Consider the following 17,378-nt stretch of genomic DNA (forward strand, 5'->3'; position numbering starts at 1 on the left):
TATTCTGTGTGCAACTAAATGCAAAATGCTATGTTACAGTGTCAGCGTAACATTTTGCATGTAGATACATCCGCAGTCGAACACAGAATATAGACATGTGCATGTTATTTTAATCAGCAGGAGCTTGTCTATTCACATTTACGAATGAGACGCATTTGAAGGGAAAAGTTGCACGAAAATACGCTTGGCACTACTGAGTTATGCCAAGGCATGGTGTGTTTAGAAGGGCTGTTAGACATACAAGGAAGTAAGACGTAAGTGGACACAACTGTATGTCAATCATGTGAAAAAAAGTAATTAATCAGCTATAAAAGGTACCCAATCTACACTATGGGGTCTATTTACTAAGCAGTGTTAGGAGACAGAGTGAAAAGTCATAAGAAAGTGATAAGGTGCCAGCCAATCAGCTCCCAACTGTCATTTTTGTGAGATGACAGTTGGGAGCTGATTGGCTGGCACCTTATCACTTTCTTATCACTTTTCACTCTGTCTCCTAACACTGCTTAGTAAATAGACCCCTTTGGTTTTTTTATCTGTTAGATTCAGAAAATAATACAAATAATCAATAATTTTGCCTTAAATGTTAAGAATATTTCATGATTAAGTTTATAACCTGCAGACGTGTATTCAAACCGCCGGTCTCTCTGCCGACGCTGAAATCCCGACAAGGGAGTTAAGAAATGTGTTGAAATATCGATGCCTATCTTAATCCCAATGCCGGAATCCAGGAGGATTCATGACCGAACGACAGTGCGCCTGTGCAGCACTGCCGCCCCTCTCGCTCCTCCCCATGAGAACTTGCCTTGCAGTCCAGGTGACGGAGGGTGGGCGGGATGTTCCACCGTTGTTCTTCTGCACCGCTCACCACTGCCGGAGGTCTCTTCCTCCAGACCCCCCGCGCCGGGAAGTGTGTGTGGCCGGTGACCCTGGAGGCTTCCGCCGTGTGCGAAGGCACCAGCCGCACCACCCTCCCTATGGCCCTGCCAAACGAGGTAAGTCTGGGGTGCCCTTCCTGTTAGCTGATGGGGGGAGGGTTAGGTTTTGTGGGGAGGTTAGGGTTAGGCACCCCTAAGGGGGGGAGGGTTAGAGTCAGGTACCACTGGGGGGGGAGGTTAAGTTTAGACACTAAGGGGGGGGTTAGGTTTAGGCACGAAGGAGGGGTCTTAGGTTCAGGAACTAACAGGGAGGGTTAGGGTGAGGAGGGTTAGGGTTAGGCTACAAGAAGGAAACCGTTAGGGGGAGAAGTATACTTACCAGACCCCTGTTGGGATACCAACCATCGAGCTGCCGCTGTCAGTATCCTGACATTCGGCATCCCGACAGCCGGCTTTACATACCCATTCCCTTGTTATGCCAAAATTGTTTTCATATGACAAATGCTACTGCCCAATACACCAGGCTATTTTGTTTTTTCTTTTCCTTAGTTTTACCTCCCTGACTATTTCTTATTACTTAAGTTTGCTATCCACATGGCGACTGCTTTACAAAAGACTTAGGGGCCTATTCATCATAACTAAAAACTCAATGGAGGTAATTAGGTTCAGAACTTGCATGGAGTTCTACCTAATTACCGGAGGAATTCATCATTCCTCCTCTCCATAACTATCTATTCCTGAAAAGCTGTCATTTTTGCGATTACAGCTTTTCAGAAAATAGATACTTTTCCCTATCCACTGTAACTTACCCCAGCTGTAATCAGTGCTGCGCATGCGCCGTTACATTCACAAAAGCGGTGCATGCGCAGCACTGATTATAGCTGCTGTAATTCTGTGTCCGTCCGCCACCCCCAATCCCTCCCCTCTCCCACCTACCTGGCCGCCTGGTACACAGGCTGCAGTCGCGGACCCCGACTTCCCGTCTGAAGATTTTTATTTTTTTTTAACTTTATTGTGTTTTTTTTTTTTAACTTTACTGTGACCAGAGCGCTCGCTCTGAATCAGGGCCGTCCTATTTAAATTTGGAAAGGCTTTTTGGACGCTCGCATAGCTGTGGGTTACTACCCACAGCTTATGCGAGCGTCCATGATGATGGTCGCGATGGTCAAAACCATCGCGACCATCGGGCTTGCGATGAGACCCTGTGGTAGGGTCTCGCTGCCGCAAGCCCTGGAGTGATTTTGGCTCTATCAGAGCCAAAATCACTCCCACTGACATCACTAGTGATGTCAGTGGGGCCAGCCCCAGACGGTAGGCGTTCCCATGGGAACGCCTCCGTCTGGCAGCCACACCCCCGGCACGCCCACCAAAGGGGGTGTGCTGTCACTCAGCATCGACAGCACGCCCCCTTTGGTGCGAGACCCGGAGCGACAGCTTTGCTCCCTCCGTCGTGTGCATGCGCATTTGGGCACCATCGACCCGCTTGCGAGCATCCTGCGCTCGAGAGCGGGTCTGAATGAGACCCACAGTCTTTGCCAGAGCAGCAGCCAGAGCCGGAGGAGGGACCAGGGAGTGATGGAGGGAGCCGAGGCGGACCTGCTCATGCTGAAAGCAGGTAAGTGTAACCCACTGTATGCCACCTGAGAGTGATGTATAGTAACACCGTCAAATTCCGAAAATACATAATTTTCGGAATTTGATGAATAGCCTAATTTCTATATCCCTATACTAATGTATGGGGAGTGTGGAAATAAACGCAGGTGGACTTAACCAGGAGATATCAGTGATATCTCCAGTGTTAAGTGTGTTAATGAATGCTAAAATAACAGTAATTAAAGAAAATGTCCTTAAAACCATTATTTTAGTGTTGATGAATAGGCCCCTTAACCACTTAACTGACGATTTTTCCAGCAAACAGGTCAGAAATTGCTGGGTCCGCAGGAGAGTCAGGGAGCCAGAGGAGATCAGTTCTGCACATGTGTGGAACAAATTTCCTCTTCAATAACACAGCGGGGCAGTGTGGTTGCACCTTGTCAGCTGAAGCACAGCTGGCTGCATTCGCATCCCATACTTCCATGCCAGTTTAGTGGTTAATCATGACATGTTCCCATTGCCTCCTTTGTAGCAACTATGGTTAGAGTTTTCTCTCTAAGGGGTCTATTCAACATGTTAATTATCGGGGTCTGAATGTTATTCATCATTGCTCCGGCGCGGAGACAGCTGATCTGAAAATCTGCTGTCTCCCCAAAGCGCTTCACTGCTCCTTTCTTAGTGAGACAATTGCGCATGCGTGTACTTGCCTACCCTCCAGATTTGGCCAAGGAGCCTTCCGAAAATCAAGTGCCACTACCGGCACCCTGGAAAGGCAGGCAAGCATTTCGGCGTTCGCTGACCCCTCGGGCCCCTCACCTGAAGTTACAAGGGAAACCCCTGCAGCGGGGGAGGCCGATAATGCGATTCACGCTAAATTACGTCATTTTGGTCCCGCACCCTGCTTCACAATGCCGGTAATCTTGGCATTGTCTAGAGAAGGCGGGGCCAAATTGATGCAATCATGTGGCCCCCCCTTTGCCTCACCCACAAATGTCAGTTAAGATGTGTGATGTACTGACTGGTTTGTACAGTGCTGCACCACTAGCACCAGGTTCAGGTGTGTTCGGATTGCTTTAGTGGCCAATTTCCCCATGTTAAGATAGGACACACCGTGACAGAGAGGCAAGCCTGAATTCCCCTTTTGCAGACACAATGACCAGTCAGGAGGGAAGGTGCAACGCAATTTTAATTATTTGTTAATAATTAACAACAAATGACAGGATATATTTACCATTTACAGATGGAATGAAATTAATTACACTATTCAATGACAAGGTATTTATTTATTACCTCCCCGTCATCTACCGGTGACCCCAGCTGGCAAGCATGTGAAACCAACAAGAACTACAATTCCTGCAGAACTTTACTTTACCAAAAAAAAACAAATGAGAGACCTAAATATGAAACCTGCTGGTCTAGCTTGAATCAATGGTGCTCCAGCAGTCTATAGCTGTGAAATACAATCTGGGTTAACGCTCCCTTTTGCTGAGAAAACGTGGGACCTCCGTGTGCTACAAGTCGCGTTCAACATAATGCGCGATGTCTGTGCGACTCGGTAGCACCGAGCATCTTTTCATGCGACTTTTTACTGTCAAATGTATCTTATTCGCTAAAGGATGCACAAGTAGCTTCTGCTGATTAAAATAATATGCACATGCCTATATTCTGTGTGCAACTAAATGCAAAATGCTATGTTACAGTGTCAGCGGCTATGACACTGTAACGTAACATTTTGCATGTAGATACATCCGCAGTCGAACACAGAATATAGACATGTGCATGTTATTTTAATCAGCAGGAGCTTGTCTATTCACATTTACGAATGAGACGCATTTGAAGGGAAAAGTTGCACGAAAATACGCTTGGCACTACTGAGTTATGCCAAGGCATGGTGTGTTTAGAAGGGCTGTTAGACATACAAGGAAGTAAGATGTAAGTGGACACAACTGTATGTCAATCGTGAAAAAAAGTAATTAATCAGCTATAAAAGGTACCCAATCTACACTATGGGGTCTATTTACTAAGCAGTGTTAGGAGACAGAGTGAAAAGTCATAAGAAAGTGATAAGGTGCCAGCCAATCAGCTCCCAACTGTCATTTTTGTGAGATGACAGTTGGGAGCTGATTGGCTGGCACCTTATCACTTTCTTATCACTTTTCACTCTGTCTCCTAACACTGCTTAGTAAATAGACCCCTTTGGTTTTTTTATCTGTTAGATTCAGAAAATAATACAAATAATCAATAATTTTGCCTTAAATGTTAAGAATATTTCATGATTAAGTTTATAACCTGCAGACGTGTATTCAAACCGCCGGTCTCTCTGCCGACGCTGAAATCCCGACAAGGGAGTTAAGAAATGTGTTGAAATACCGATGCCTATCTTAATCCCAATGCCGGAATCCAGGAGGATTCATGACCGAACGACAGTGCGCCTGTGCAGCACTGCCGCCCCTCTCGCTCCTCCCCATGAGAACTTGCCTTGCAGTCCAGGTGACGGAGGGTGGGCGGGATGTTCCACCGTTGTTCTTCTGCACCGCTCACCACTGCCGGAGGTCTCTTCCTCCAGACCCCCCGCTCCGGGAAGTGTGTGTGGCCGGTGACCCTGGAGGCTTCCGCCGTGTGCGAAGGCACCAGCCGCACCACCCTCCCTATGGCCCTGCCAAACGAGGTAAGTCTGGGGTGCCCTTCCTGTTAGCTGATGGGGGGAGGGTTAGGTTTAGGGCAGTTAGCAGGGTTAGCGTTAGGTTTTGTGGGGAGGTTAGGGTTAGGCACCCCTAAGGGGGGGAGGGTTAGAGTCAGGTGCCACTGGGGGGGGAGGTTAAGTTTAGACACTAAGGGGGGGGTTAGGTTTAGGCACGAAGGAGGGGGACTTAGGTTCAGGAACTAACAGGGAGGGTTAGGGTGAGGAGGGTTAGGGTTAGGCTACAAGAAGGAAACCGTTAGGGGGAGAAGTATACTTACCAGACCCCTGTTGGGATACCAACCATCGAGCTGCCGCTGTCAGTATCCTGACATTCGGCATCCCGACAGCCGGCTTTACATACCCATTCCCTTGTTATGCCAAAATTGTTTTCATATGACAAATGCTACTGCCCAATACACCAGGCTATTTTGTTTTTTCTTTTCCTTAGTTTTACCTCCCTGACTATTTCTTATTACTTAAGTTTGCTATCCACATGGCGACTGCTTTACAAAAGACTTAGGGGCCTATTCATCATAACTAAAAACTCAATGGAGGTAATTAGGTTCAGAACTTGCATGGAGTTCTACCTAATTACCGGAGGAATTCATCATTCCTCCTCTCCATAACTATCTATTCCTGAAAAGCTGTCATTTTTGCGATTACAGCTTTCCAGAAAATAGATACTTTTCCCTATCCACTGTAACTTACCCCAGCTGTAATCAGTGCTGCGCATGCGCCGTTACATTCACAAAAGCGGTGCATGCGCAGCACTGATTATAGCTGCTGTAATTCTGTGTCCGTCCGCCACCCCCAATCCCTCCCCTCTCCCACCTACCTGGCCGCCTGGTACACAGGCTGCAGTCGCGGACCCCGACTTCCCGTCTGAAGATTTTTATTTTTTTTTAACTTTATTGTGTTTTTTTTTTTAAACTTTACTGTGACCAGAGCGCTCGCTCTGAATCAGGGCCGTCCTATTTAAATTTGGAAAGGCCTTTTGGACACTCGCATAGCTGTGGGTTACTACCCACAGCTTATGCGAGCGTCCATGATGATGGTCGCGATGGTCAAGACCATCGCGACCATCGGGCTTGCAATGAGACCCTGCGGTAGGGTCTCGCTGCCGCAAGCCCTGGAGTGATTTTGGCTCTATCAGAGCCAAAATCACTCCCACTGACATCACTAGTGATGTCAGTGGGGCCAGCCCCAGACAGTAGGCGTTCCCATGGGAACGCCTCCGTCTGGCAGCCACACCCCCGGCACGCCCACCAAAGGGGGTGTGCTGTCACTCAGCATCGATAGCACGCCCCCTTTGGTGCGAGACCCGGAGCGACAGCTTTGCTCCCTCCGTCGTGTGCATGCGCATTTGGGCACCATCGACCCGCTTGCGAGCGCCCTGCGCTCGAGAGCGGGTCTGAATGAGACCCACAGTCTTTGCCAGAGCAGCAGCCAGAGCCGGAGGAGGGACCAGGGAGTGATGGAGGGAGCCGAGGCGGACCTGCTCATGCTGAAAGCAGGTAAGTGTAACCCACTGTATGCCACCTGAGAGTGATGTATAGTAACACCGTCAAATTCCGAAAATACATAATTTTCGGAATTTGATGAATAGCCTAATTTCTATATCCCTATACTAATGTATGGGGAGTGTGGAAATAAACGCAGGTGGACTTAACCAGGAGATATCAGTGATATCTCCAGTGTTAAGTGTGTTAATGAATGCTAAAATAACAGTAATTAAAGAAAATGTCCTTAAAACCATTATTTTAGTGTTGATGAATAGGCCCCTTAACCACTTAACTGACGATTTTTCCAGCAAACAGGTCAGAAATTGCTGGGTCCGCAGGAGAGTCAGGGAGCCAGAGGAGATCAGTTCTGCACATGTGTGGAACAAATTTCCTCTTCAATAACACAGCGGGGCAGTGTGGTTGCACCTTGTCAGCTGAAGCACAGCTGGCTGCATTCGCATCCCATACTTCCATGCCAGTTTAGTGGTTAATCATGACATGTTCCCATTGCCTCCTTTGTAGCAACTATGGTTAGAGTTTTCTCTCTAAGGGGTCTATTCAACATGTTAATTATCGGGGTCTGAATGTTATTCATCATTGCTCCGGCGCGGAGACAGCTGATCTGAAAATCTGCTGTCTCCCCAAAGCGCTTCACTGCTCCTTTCTTAGTGAGACAATTGCGCATGCGTATACTTGCCTACCCTCCAGATTTGGCCAAGGAGCCTTCCGAAAATCAAGTGCCACTACCGGCACCCTGGAAAGGCAGGCAAGCATTTCGGCATTCGCTGACCCCTCGGGCCCCTCACCTGAAGTTACAAGGGAAACCCCTGCAGCGGGGGAGGCCGATAATGCGATTCACGCTGAATCACGTCATTTTGGTCCCGCACCCTGCTTCACAATGCCGGTAATCTTGGCATTGTCTAGAGAAGGCGGGGCCAAATTGATGCAATCATGTGGCCCCCCCTTTGCCTCACCCACAAATGTCAGTTAAGATGTGTGATGTACTGACTGGTTTGTACAGTGCTGCACCACTAGCACCAGGTTCAGGTGTGTTCGATTGCTTCAGTGGCCAATTTCCCCATGTTAAGATAGGACACACCGTGACAGAGAGGCAAGCCTGAATTCCCCTTTTGCAGACACAATGACCAGTCAGGAGGGAAGGTGCAACGCAATTTTAATTATTTGTTAATAATTAACAACAAATGACAGGATATATTTACCATTTACAGATGGAATGAAATTAATTACACTATTCAATGACAAGGTATTTATTACCTCCCCGTCATCTACCGGTGACCCCAGCTGGCAAGCATGTGAAACCAACAAGAACCACAATTCCTGCAGAACTTTACTTTACCAAAAAAAAACAAATGAGACCTAAATATGAAACCTGCTGGTCTAGCTTGAATCAATGGTGCTCCAGCAGTCTATAGCTGTGAAATACAATCTGGGTTAACGCTCCCTTTTGCTGAGAAAACTTGGGAAAACACATGCAGGTTGGATAGGTTCTTGTAGTACGCTAGCTGTAGCAACAAATAGTCCATGCAAAATAATTAGCTGCAAGCAGGGTTATGCACCTGCAGGTTGGATAGGTTCTTGTAGTGCACAAGCTGTAACCACAAATAGTCCATGCAAAATAATTAGCTCCAAGCAGGGTTATGCACATGCAGGTTGGATAGGTTCTTGTAGTGCACCAGCTGTACCAACAAATAGTTTATGCAAAATAATTAGCTGCAAGCAGGGTTATGCACCTGCAGGTTGGATAGGTTCTTGTAGTGCGCCAGCTGTAACAACAAATAGTCCATGCTAAATAATTAGCTGCAAGCAGGGTTATGCACCTGCAGGTTGGATAGGTTCTTGTAGTGCACCAGCTGTACCAACAAATAGTCTATGCAAAATAATTAGCTCCAAGCAGGATTATGCACATGTAGTTTGGATAGGTTCTTGCAGTGCACTGGCTGTAACAACAAATAGTCCTTGAGCCTTGAGAAAATAGGGACAACAGTCTTCCTAATAGCCTATGCCACAAATTGCTACCACCAGAATTGCCACCCGGGGTTACACAGGGCTAAATAAACAAGCAATATACATTACATGAACTTTGAAATGGTTACCGGGCCAAATAGTGTATAAGAAACAATTTACATCAACACCAATACGGGTAAATACTCAAACATTTCATGCAAGCAAAATATTAATCAGCATTGACAATAATAACACAGCGAGCAGTGAACAGCTTTACAGAGTATTATAACAGATAAAAGGCCACGGAGGGCCACTATCAACCCTTTAGCTAACACACAAATCAAACAGTAAACAGAGCCAAATACATATCATATGGCATTACATTTACTTTAAAGCTAGACATAAAATACTTTGTACATCACCCACAGTGGCATCGGACATGAGCCGACACCCATAAGGCACATCCCCTCCTGGACATGAGCCAGAGGTTCACAGGAAAGAAAATGACCACCAATGCAACTCTTGGGGAAAAGAGGGGGTGACCTATCTTTTACTTCCCCCCTATTTCATCACTACACACACTTTACCTAATTTAAGACCCTATGACCCCTTTCTACACCCAGTTGTGTGGGATTCTAACCGGTCCCAGCTTTTACACAAAACCTAGTCTCCCAGACTAATCATGGTTAACCACAAGGTAAAGGATAATGCAATAGACCCAGGGGACCCAGATAGGATAGGTGTACAGAGGGGCAGGGCCTTAATGGAGGGAAGATAGGAGCTGTGGAGGGACAGAGTATAGGGAGGTTCTGGTATGATCTCACCCTTGGCAGTGGCTGTTCAGCCTCCCACGATATCCAGGGAAACTCTGGGATGCACAGGACCGCACCAGAGCTCCCAGCTGCAGACCTCCGGCAGGCATTTTACAAGGAGCAACAGGTGCAAAATCCTTTTCCACAGGGGCTCTGTCCAGCAAACACACACAGCAGCAGGAGGGGTCCTGAAGCACTCTTCCTCTGGGGCTGTCTTTTCTTCTGCCCATGCGGGTGCCAGCAGGGTTTTCGTCACTGGCAGGACCTTTTCCTCAACTGGGGCTTCATCTGTGACGATGGAGCGATGAGACCTCCTTCCTTGGCAGCTCATCTTCTCTCCCAGCATGCGCAGACTTCCATATGCAGTGACTCCTGATAACAGGCACTTAGGAAGGCAGTCCTTTATTCAGAGGGGGCTTCTTCCAAAGCAGGGTGCTCTATGCAAATCCCCAGGCAAGCTTCCTCCAGGGACTCACATCCAGCATCAGAGCACCTCTCCTGGCAGATTGGATAGGTAGCTTTCCAGGCTAATGTGAAGTCTGGTAACTGTAATCCAGGGCAAACATAAAAGTTATAGCATCCTTATGTTTTCAGCTCCAAGGGCACTCCACAGCAACTCATTACAGACAGCACCAGGTGCAGTATTTTTAATCCAGGGTAAATGAGAGGGGTTACTGCTCCCCTATTTGTACAGATCCAGGGACACTCCACAGAAGCACCTCACAGACAATCCTTTTTTCAGAAATTTCTCCCAGACTCTTTCTACAGAAATTCTTCCCCAGACTCTTTCTACAGAAATTCCTCCCAGACTCTTTCTACAGAAATTCCTCCCAGACTCCTTCTACAGAAATTCCTCGCAGACTCTGCACTGACAGCCCTGAGGAAGGTATTTTATAAGCTCTCCCTCACTCTCCTCCCTGTCGGTCCGGCATCTATGAGTGGACAGAGGGGACCCAGCAACAGGCCGCCTACAGGAATCTCTGCCTGGACACCCAGGCTACCAATCAATGGGGCAGGATTTTCCCTCCAAAAATGGGTCCCTGACCAAGGGGCACTTTCTACCTCCCTGTCTGCACATGCTCAGTAAGGTCTGAGGGAGAAAGGTCAGCAAAAGTTCATTGTATTATCCTATGGGGCCAATGGTGCTGTATGATCTTATAATAAATTAATAAAGTAATAAATGAAAAAAAAATGACAGGGGCTAAAGAACATCTAAGTGTCTCCCTGATATACTAAGGGGTAACCCCATAACTATGGGGGTATCACAGATGTCTGTCCATGCCCCCCTGATATGCCAATCTTGCTTCTCCCTCCTGGAAGGGGCAGCCAGAATGTCAGCAAATATGTGCATGCGTGACCTACAGCCTAACCAAGGGAAGAGTTCTCTGAAGTTTGGGGATCCCTGCTGCTTTCAGCTTAATTATAGTGTTAAATTGCCCCTTATTCCTCCCTCAGGGGCCACCAAAGCCAGGTTTGTCTGCCGGCTCCTGCCCCTTGTCCCCAGACTCCTACCACATGCTGCTCTGCTCTTTACAGTGAGAGAGCACTAGAGCTGATGGCTGTGTCACTCACAGGGGCGTTTTGAGAGAAGAGGGGGCATGTGTGCATTCCCCGTCACGTGCCCCCTTCTCTTGCCCCAGTGGCCGGCAGCCGACAGACATGGCTCGTGGGCCACTGTGGAATCAGTAGACTCTGGGCACTAGAGTGTGCCCAGAGTCTATTGCGCATGCGCAGATCGCCAGGGAAATGATGCATTCACCATTTTCCCGGCAATTTCCGCACAGCGCACATGCAAAATGTCATGAAAATGGCCCCGGTGGCCATTTTCCAGCATTTTGTGCAGCGCTGAGAGACCTGACATGGGACTTCGGAGAGGTAAGTTTTAGATAATATGGGTGCAGGGTGTGCCTCCCTGGACCCATTATAGATATGTCCCTGATGTGTCAGCAGCAGTGGGAAAATCTTTCAGAACATCTGAAGCGATCCCTGTCTATGGAGGGCACAGCTGACCGTTGTCAGACCTGTATTTAAGCTATGGCTATAAATACAATGAGCTCAGAGACCCTCATTGCTTTTGTTTGCTGCAGCACAATGCTGTGTACACAGGAGAGATCTAAAAACACGACTGTCTTGTGTAGTGTGAAATCAATCTCTGGTTTAATGGCGCCAAAGCACATACATTTATAGTTTCTTAAGGACACATCTGTTTTCGATTACATTTAGAAAAAACCACAGGGCTAGGTAAAGATTTGGAATCGCATACCTTACCATATATGTACATATGCTTTTCTGTGAATATATGACTGAGACTGCACACGGAATTAACTCTTTCCTGCCCTGTGCATTTACTTACAATGAATACGTGGCATACTTGAAAAGACTTTTAGGATACAAAATGAATTCTATACTTCCACATTTTCCTCCTTTTCGATTCAAATCTTACATACTATTGTTTTTTTTCTAACTTACTTAGCCATGACCCACCCCCTATGTATTTGGTCCCTACTTCACACAACAAGTTATCCCCCCTAACGAAGTAGCTGCATGGGGCAGTGCCCATTCAAGACCATATAGGCGATGAGTCTGTTAGTCCCTATAGTCCTGAATCTTCCTTTTCATCCGTATCCTTGTAGAAGTCTTCTATTTTTGCCATACATTGTTCACATAAGTCTCTGCAAAGCAATGCTTCTCTTGTCTTGCAGATTACACAAAAGTTCTGGGCGTATTCATGTAGCAGGATCATAGTTGTCTTTGACATTTCTTTAGATGCTTTAAACCTAGAACAGTAATCAAGTGTAAGTATTTTCCTTATTAACCATACAACAAATCTAACAACAATATAAATGATTACTACTAATGCAAATCCTTTAGCTATTAACATGAGGATACCTGAAAGCCAACCTCCTATCCCCTTGAACCAATTTGCTGGATTCAACCATGAAAACCATCCATTACTATCAATATCATACTCTGGATCATTATGCATCTTCCTAAACTGCTCCTTCAATTCCTTGACTTTCTTCAAGTGTGCATATATTGGGTCAGTAAAATTATCAGCTATATAATTACAGCAAGCAGGTCCCACTATCTGACACATGCCCCCTTGTGAGGCCGTTAGATAGTCCAGAACCAGCTGATGCTGTCTGAGAATCTTGGTATGATACCTTAAAGTCTCATCAACTATTTCTAATACATCCAATATTTCATCTGTAACGTTGTCAAATAATTTAGCTAATGCTTCTATATTATGAGCATTCTGTATACTAAGTCCAGATATTGATAAAGCTAGGCCCATTTTCTTATACCATGGGATATATACTAAATCATGAGCATGAGATTTACTTTTTATAAGATCTTTCCTTACTCGATGATTTGCTGGGCTATTGGTTATATCTATGGTTTCTGCTATCCATGAGGCGGGGCTCAGCCTTGCTATAGTGCAACTGCCTGACCCTCCCCAGGGTAGAAATTTATATGCCTTATTACCACACATAAAATAATACCCTTCTGTTAGTAAATGCTGTCCAGTTTTAATTACTTGTTGAGCATGCCATAACAACCTTGAAGTATTTTTTACAGGGCAACTCTCTAGCACGTGATATATACCTTGGTCATCCGAAGTACATCGCATATCATTTGAGGTGTTATCCCAAACACTGGAATGATTGAGATATTGTTCCCATCTAGTATCGCTAGTGTTATATTCTATTAGTAATTGTTGTGTCGGTACCTCACCAATATAGCGAATTACTTGTTTAGCATAAAAGGTAACATTTACTTTAAAATTAATAGTTCCTAAGTTTAGGTTTGCATTTTTAGACCCTTCATTTTTAATATTAACACAGTCGTCTTGATAGCACATTTGGCCAAAATTGTTCCACTGGTCAAATGAACCATCACGTACTGCTTTCCAAAAGGGAGGTTGGGTCCACCCAGCCACAAACAATTGTACTGCTGAGTTGTTAAATGGCTCATGTGTCAATTTTATTGGCCTAGTCCAGGTGTCTATATCTTTACTTAATTCATCCCAACTTACTGGGGTTGCCACATATGGCATGGTTTTAGCTGAAATCGGGGAATGTGTACAAATCCAACAATCAGTGAGGTTAGTACCTTGCATTAATCGATAGTGCATTTGCAAAAACTTGTTATCCCATATTTCATTAAGCTGTTCATGCAATTCTCTTTTAACTCGTACCAAGGATTGATTAGTTCCATTTGTACTGTTAAAAGCATCATCACCCCTGTTTATCAATTCCTCAAAATTCATTGCTAAAATAAGTATAATAACCATAGCAGAACATAGAATACATCCCCACAAGCCTCTATCAGGCTTGGGGCCTAAAAGCATATATTTATTCATTTTACTCCAACTCCCCTTGTGTAAAGATCTTGCAATGCGATGCGTGTATCCACGTATTTTTCTCTGCCACCTTCACCGCTGTAGGAGTTGTCAGGAGAACCTGGTAAGGACCCTCGTATCTGGGCTCAAGAACCTTCCTCAGATGTCTTTTGATGACTACCCAGTCTCCAGGCTGCAGCTTGTGAGAACTACAGTCTGCGTTGGGATCTGGAATAGATGAAAACACCTGATGGTGGATTTGAGTTAGTTGTTTCTGCAACTGTATCATATAACCAGTCAGATCACCATGTAGATGTTGCAACTGCTGAGGAAAGTAACAACCAAGTTTGTATGGACTACCAAATAGTATCTCATATGGTGTCAGCTTAGTCTTTTTCAATGGGGTATTTCTTACAGAATGTAGAGCCATTGGAAGGCATTCTACCCAAGTTTTACTTGTTTCTGCCATTAATTTTTGTATCTTAAGTTTTAGGGTGCCATTTAGTCTCTCCACACGCCCAGAACTTTGGGGGTGGTACGGCACGTGAAGAGCAGAGACTATCCCTAGGTCACTCATTATGTGTTGTGCAATTTCACCTGAAAAATGAGTACCTCTGTCACTTTCTATTGTCTCTGGTACCCCATATCTGCAAATGACTTCTTGGATTAGCTTTTTTGCTACTGTTTTAGCATTTGCTGCCCTACAGGCCCAGGCCTCAGGCCAGTGACTATAAAGGTCGGTTGCCACGAAGACATAGACATACCCAGAGCAGGGAGGCAGTTGGATGAAATCTATTTGGATTCTTTGAAAAGGAAAAAATGTCTGTGGGGTGCTTTTGAGTGGTACCTTGACAGCTTTGCCAGGGTTGTGAAGTGCACATACCACGCACCCGGACACAAAGGCTTGCGCAGCCTGGCCAAACCCTGGAGCATGCCAATGTTTTTTAACAGTGTTGATCATGGTGTCTCTAGACACATGCACCTTTCCATGCAGGATTTGTGCCATCACTGGGAAGAGGCTCCTGGGCAGGCAAGTGAGTCCTTTACATGACCATTCTCCTTGTATACATACAGCTCCTTGTTTCTGCCAGGCTTTCAACTCATCTGGAGAGGCCTGTTTTTGGAACTGTAAGAGAAGGTCCTGACTCACTTTAGGGGATTCTACAGCTGATGCTATAAGAGCAGCTGATTGTGGTGACTGTTGTAGGGGCTTAAGGGCTGCCTCCTTGGCAGCAGCATCCGCACATGCATTTCCCTTTGCTTCTGGCATCTGTTCCCTAGTGTGAGCTTTGACCTTTATTACTGAAAGTTGCCTGGGAACCTGAAAGGCCTCAAATAACTGTCTAATCAAGTTTGCATGTTTTATTGGTTTACCTGTAGACCCTACAAAGTTCCTACTTTTCCAGATTGGACCGTAATCTTGAGCGATCCCGTAGGCATACGTGGAATCAGTGTAGATGTTTACAGTCTGTCCCTCAGCATAAAGGCATGCAGCCTTCAATGCCCCTAATTCAGCCTCTTGGGCTGACATGGTAGGTGGTAAAGGTTCTTGAATGATTGGCTCATGTGCAGTAGTAACTGCATACCCTGTATGTGGGTGGCCATCTACATAATACCTTGAACCATCTACAAACAATTCTAATTGTGCATTAGGAATTGGTATGTCTAATACAGGAGAGATCTGTGCGATTTCCTGTTCCATAAGCTGAATACAATCATGCTCGCAGCATGTGTCTGAAGAAAAAAGATTGTGATTTTCACTTTCCTTTCTGCTATCATTACTGTCACTGGCAGCACTACTATTAATTAGCATATCTGGTGCTGCTAGAGTGTCAATGTCTCCTGTTTCTAAACTTCCTCCTTTTGAATCTTTCGGAAGTAATGACGCTGGATTCAATACCGTGCAACTGTGTATGTTTACATTACACGGAGTAAGTAAAGCTACTTCATATTTTGTGAGTCTGGCTGCAGATAAGTGTTTAGTCTGTGCCTGATTGAGTATTTCTGTAACGGCATGTGGCACTTGCAATATTAATGAATGACCTAACACAATATCTGCAGTTTTGTCTAGTAAAATGGCTGCCGCTGCTACCCCCCTGATACAGATTGGGGCAGCTCTGATGACTGGATCTAGCTGTAGGGAATAGTAAGCCAAAGGCTTCAGCCTACCCCCATGTTCTTGTGTCAACACTCCTTGTGCGTGACCCTGGTCCTCATGACAGTATAGTGTGAAAGGTTTACTGTAATTGGGTAAAGCCAGGGCTGGAGCAGATATAATGTCTTTCTTTAACTCCTGAAACACCTGATTCTGCTCATCTGTCAATTTAAGAGGGCCTTGCTGCTTATCACCTTTTAGTGCATCATATAGAATTTGAAGCTTAGAAGATGCACCTGGGATCCAATCCCTACAATATGTGATAAGCCCTAAAAAGGCTCTTAACTGTTTCAGTGTCTGGGGTGGTTTTACATCTAGTATAATCTGTTTTCTTTCTTCCAGGATGTGCTTAGCCTGGTGGGTTATACAATGGCCTAGGAACTGTACCTTAGGCTTTGCAACTTGTTTTTTGTCTCTTGACACCTTACATTGTGCTTCATGTAGAAATTTCAATAATGACACTGTCTCTTCTATGCACATTGTTTCACTATTGGTACATAGCAACAAATCATCTACATACTGGATGAGCACTGTTTCTGGATCTATTGGTACCCATCCTTTTAATACCAGTGTCATAGCTTCTGAGAAGGCACTAGGTGAAGTGGCTCCTCCTTGTGGTAATCTTGTCCACGTGTATTGTTGACTTTTGTGAGTGAAGGCTAACATTAATTGACTTTCTTCCGTCAGAGGGACTGAGAAAAAAGCATTCGCCAAGTCTATGACTGTGAAGTGTGTAGCAGAGGGAGGGATCTGATTTAGCAGCGTATGCGGATTTGGCACAATAGGACTATCAATTACCATACGCTTGTTAACCTCCCTAAGATCATGAATTAGTCTGTAAGATACAGGTTCATTATCCTTAGATCGTTTCTTAATTGGATACAACGGAGTGTTCCATGGGGATCTGCAGGGTTTTAACACTCCTGCTTGTACATATTGTTGTATCTGTGTTTCTATTGCCTGTATCTGGCCTTCGTTAAGGGGATACTTTTTCATTTTCACAGGCGTTGCTGTAGGTTTAATTTTGATTGTTACTGGATCTACTGGTAGGAGTCCTACATCCATTTTTCCCTTTGCCCATACCCCTGATGGTACCCTTGCCTCAATTACAGACAATAAGGGTTCCTCCTTTTGTTCAGAGGGTAAACATGTCATTAGGGATTGTGCAGTGTCATAGGCCATAGTTTGCAACAATCCTGCTGGTGTACTTAACATAGCTTCCCCATTTCTGTACACTATGCTAGCTTCCAGAGCTGCCAATAGGTCAGCTCCTAATAAATTCACTGGTGAATCTTTTGAAATTAGAAACTGGGTTGTTAGCACTACTCCTGAGTCTAATTCAATCTGTATAGGTTTGGTTTTAGGGAGGCTGATAACTTGGCCCCCCACTCCCACTACATTAGTGGAGTCTGATCCCATATACTTGGGATCTACTATATTTTCTTTCAAGA

General features: G+C 45.4%; 1 protein-coding gene across 1 annotated transcript; it reads right to left on the reverse strand.

Moving 5' to 3' along the window:
• Nucleotides 1-13,522: 13,522 nt before the first annotated feature.
• Nucleotides 13,523-16,992, reverse strand: LOC148473416 (uncharacterized). Its single transcript, XM_088459630.1, has 3 exons — nt 16,315-16,992; nt 15,245-15,492; nt 13,523-14,497 (listed from the first exon to the last, which is right to left on the reverse strand). Exons 1-3 carry the CDS (start codon nt 16,990-16,992, stop codon nt 13,795-13,797), a joined length of 1,629 nt encoding a protein of 542 aa, XP_088315756.1. The 3' UTR covers nt 13,523-13,794.
• Nucleotides 16,993-17,378: the final 386 nt, after the last annotated feature.

This window comes from Taudactylus pleione, unplaced genomic scaffold (genome assembly GCF_031769625.1).
Source record: "Taudactylus pleione unplaced genomic scaffold, aTauple2 ptg000917l, whole genome shotgun sequence".
Lineage (NCBI taxonomy): Eukaryota > Metazoa > Chordata > Amphibia > Anura > Myobatrachidae > Taudactylus > Taudactylus pleione.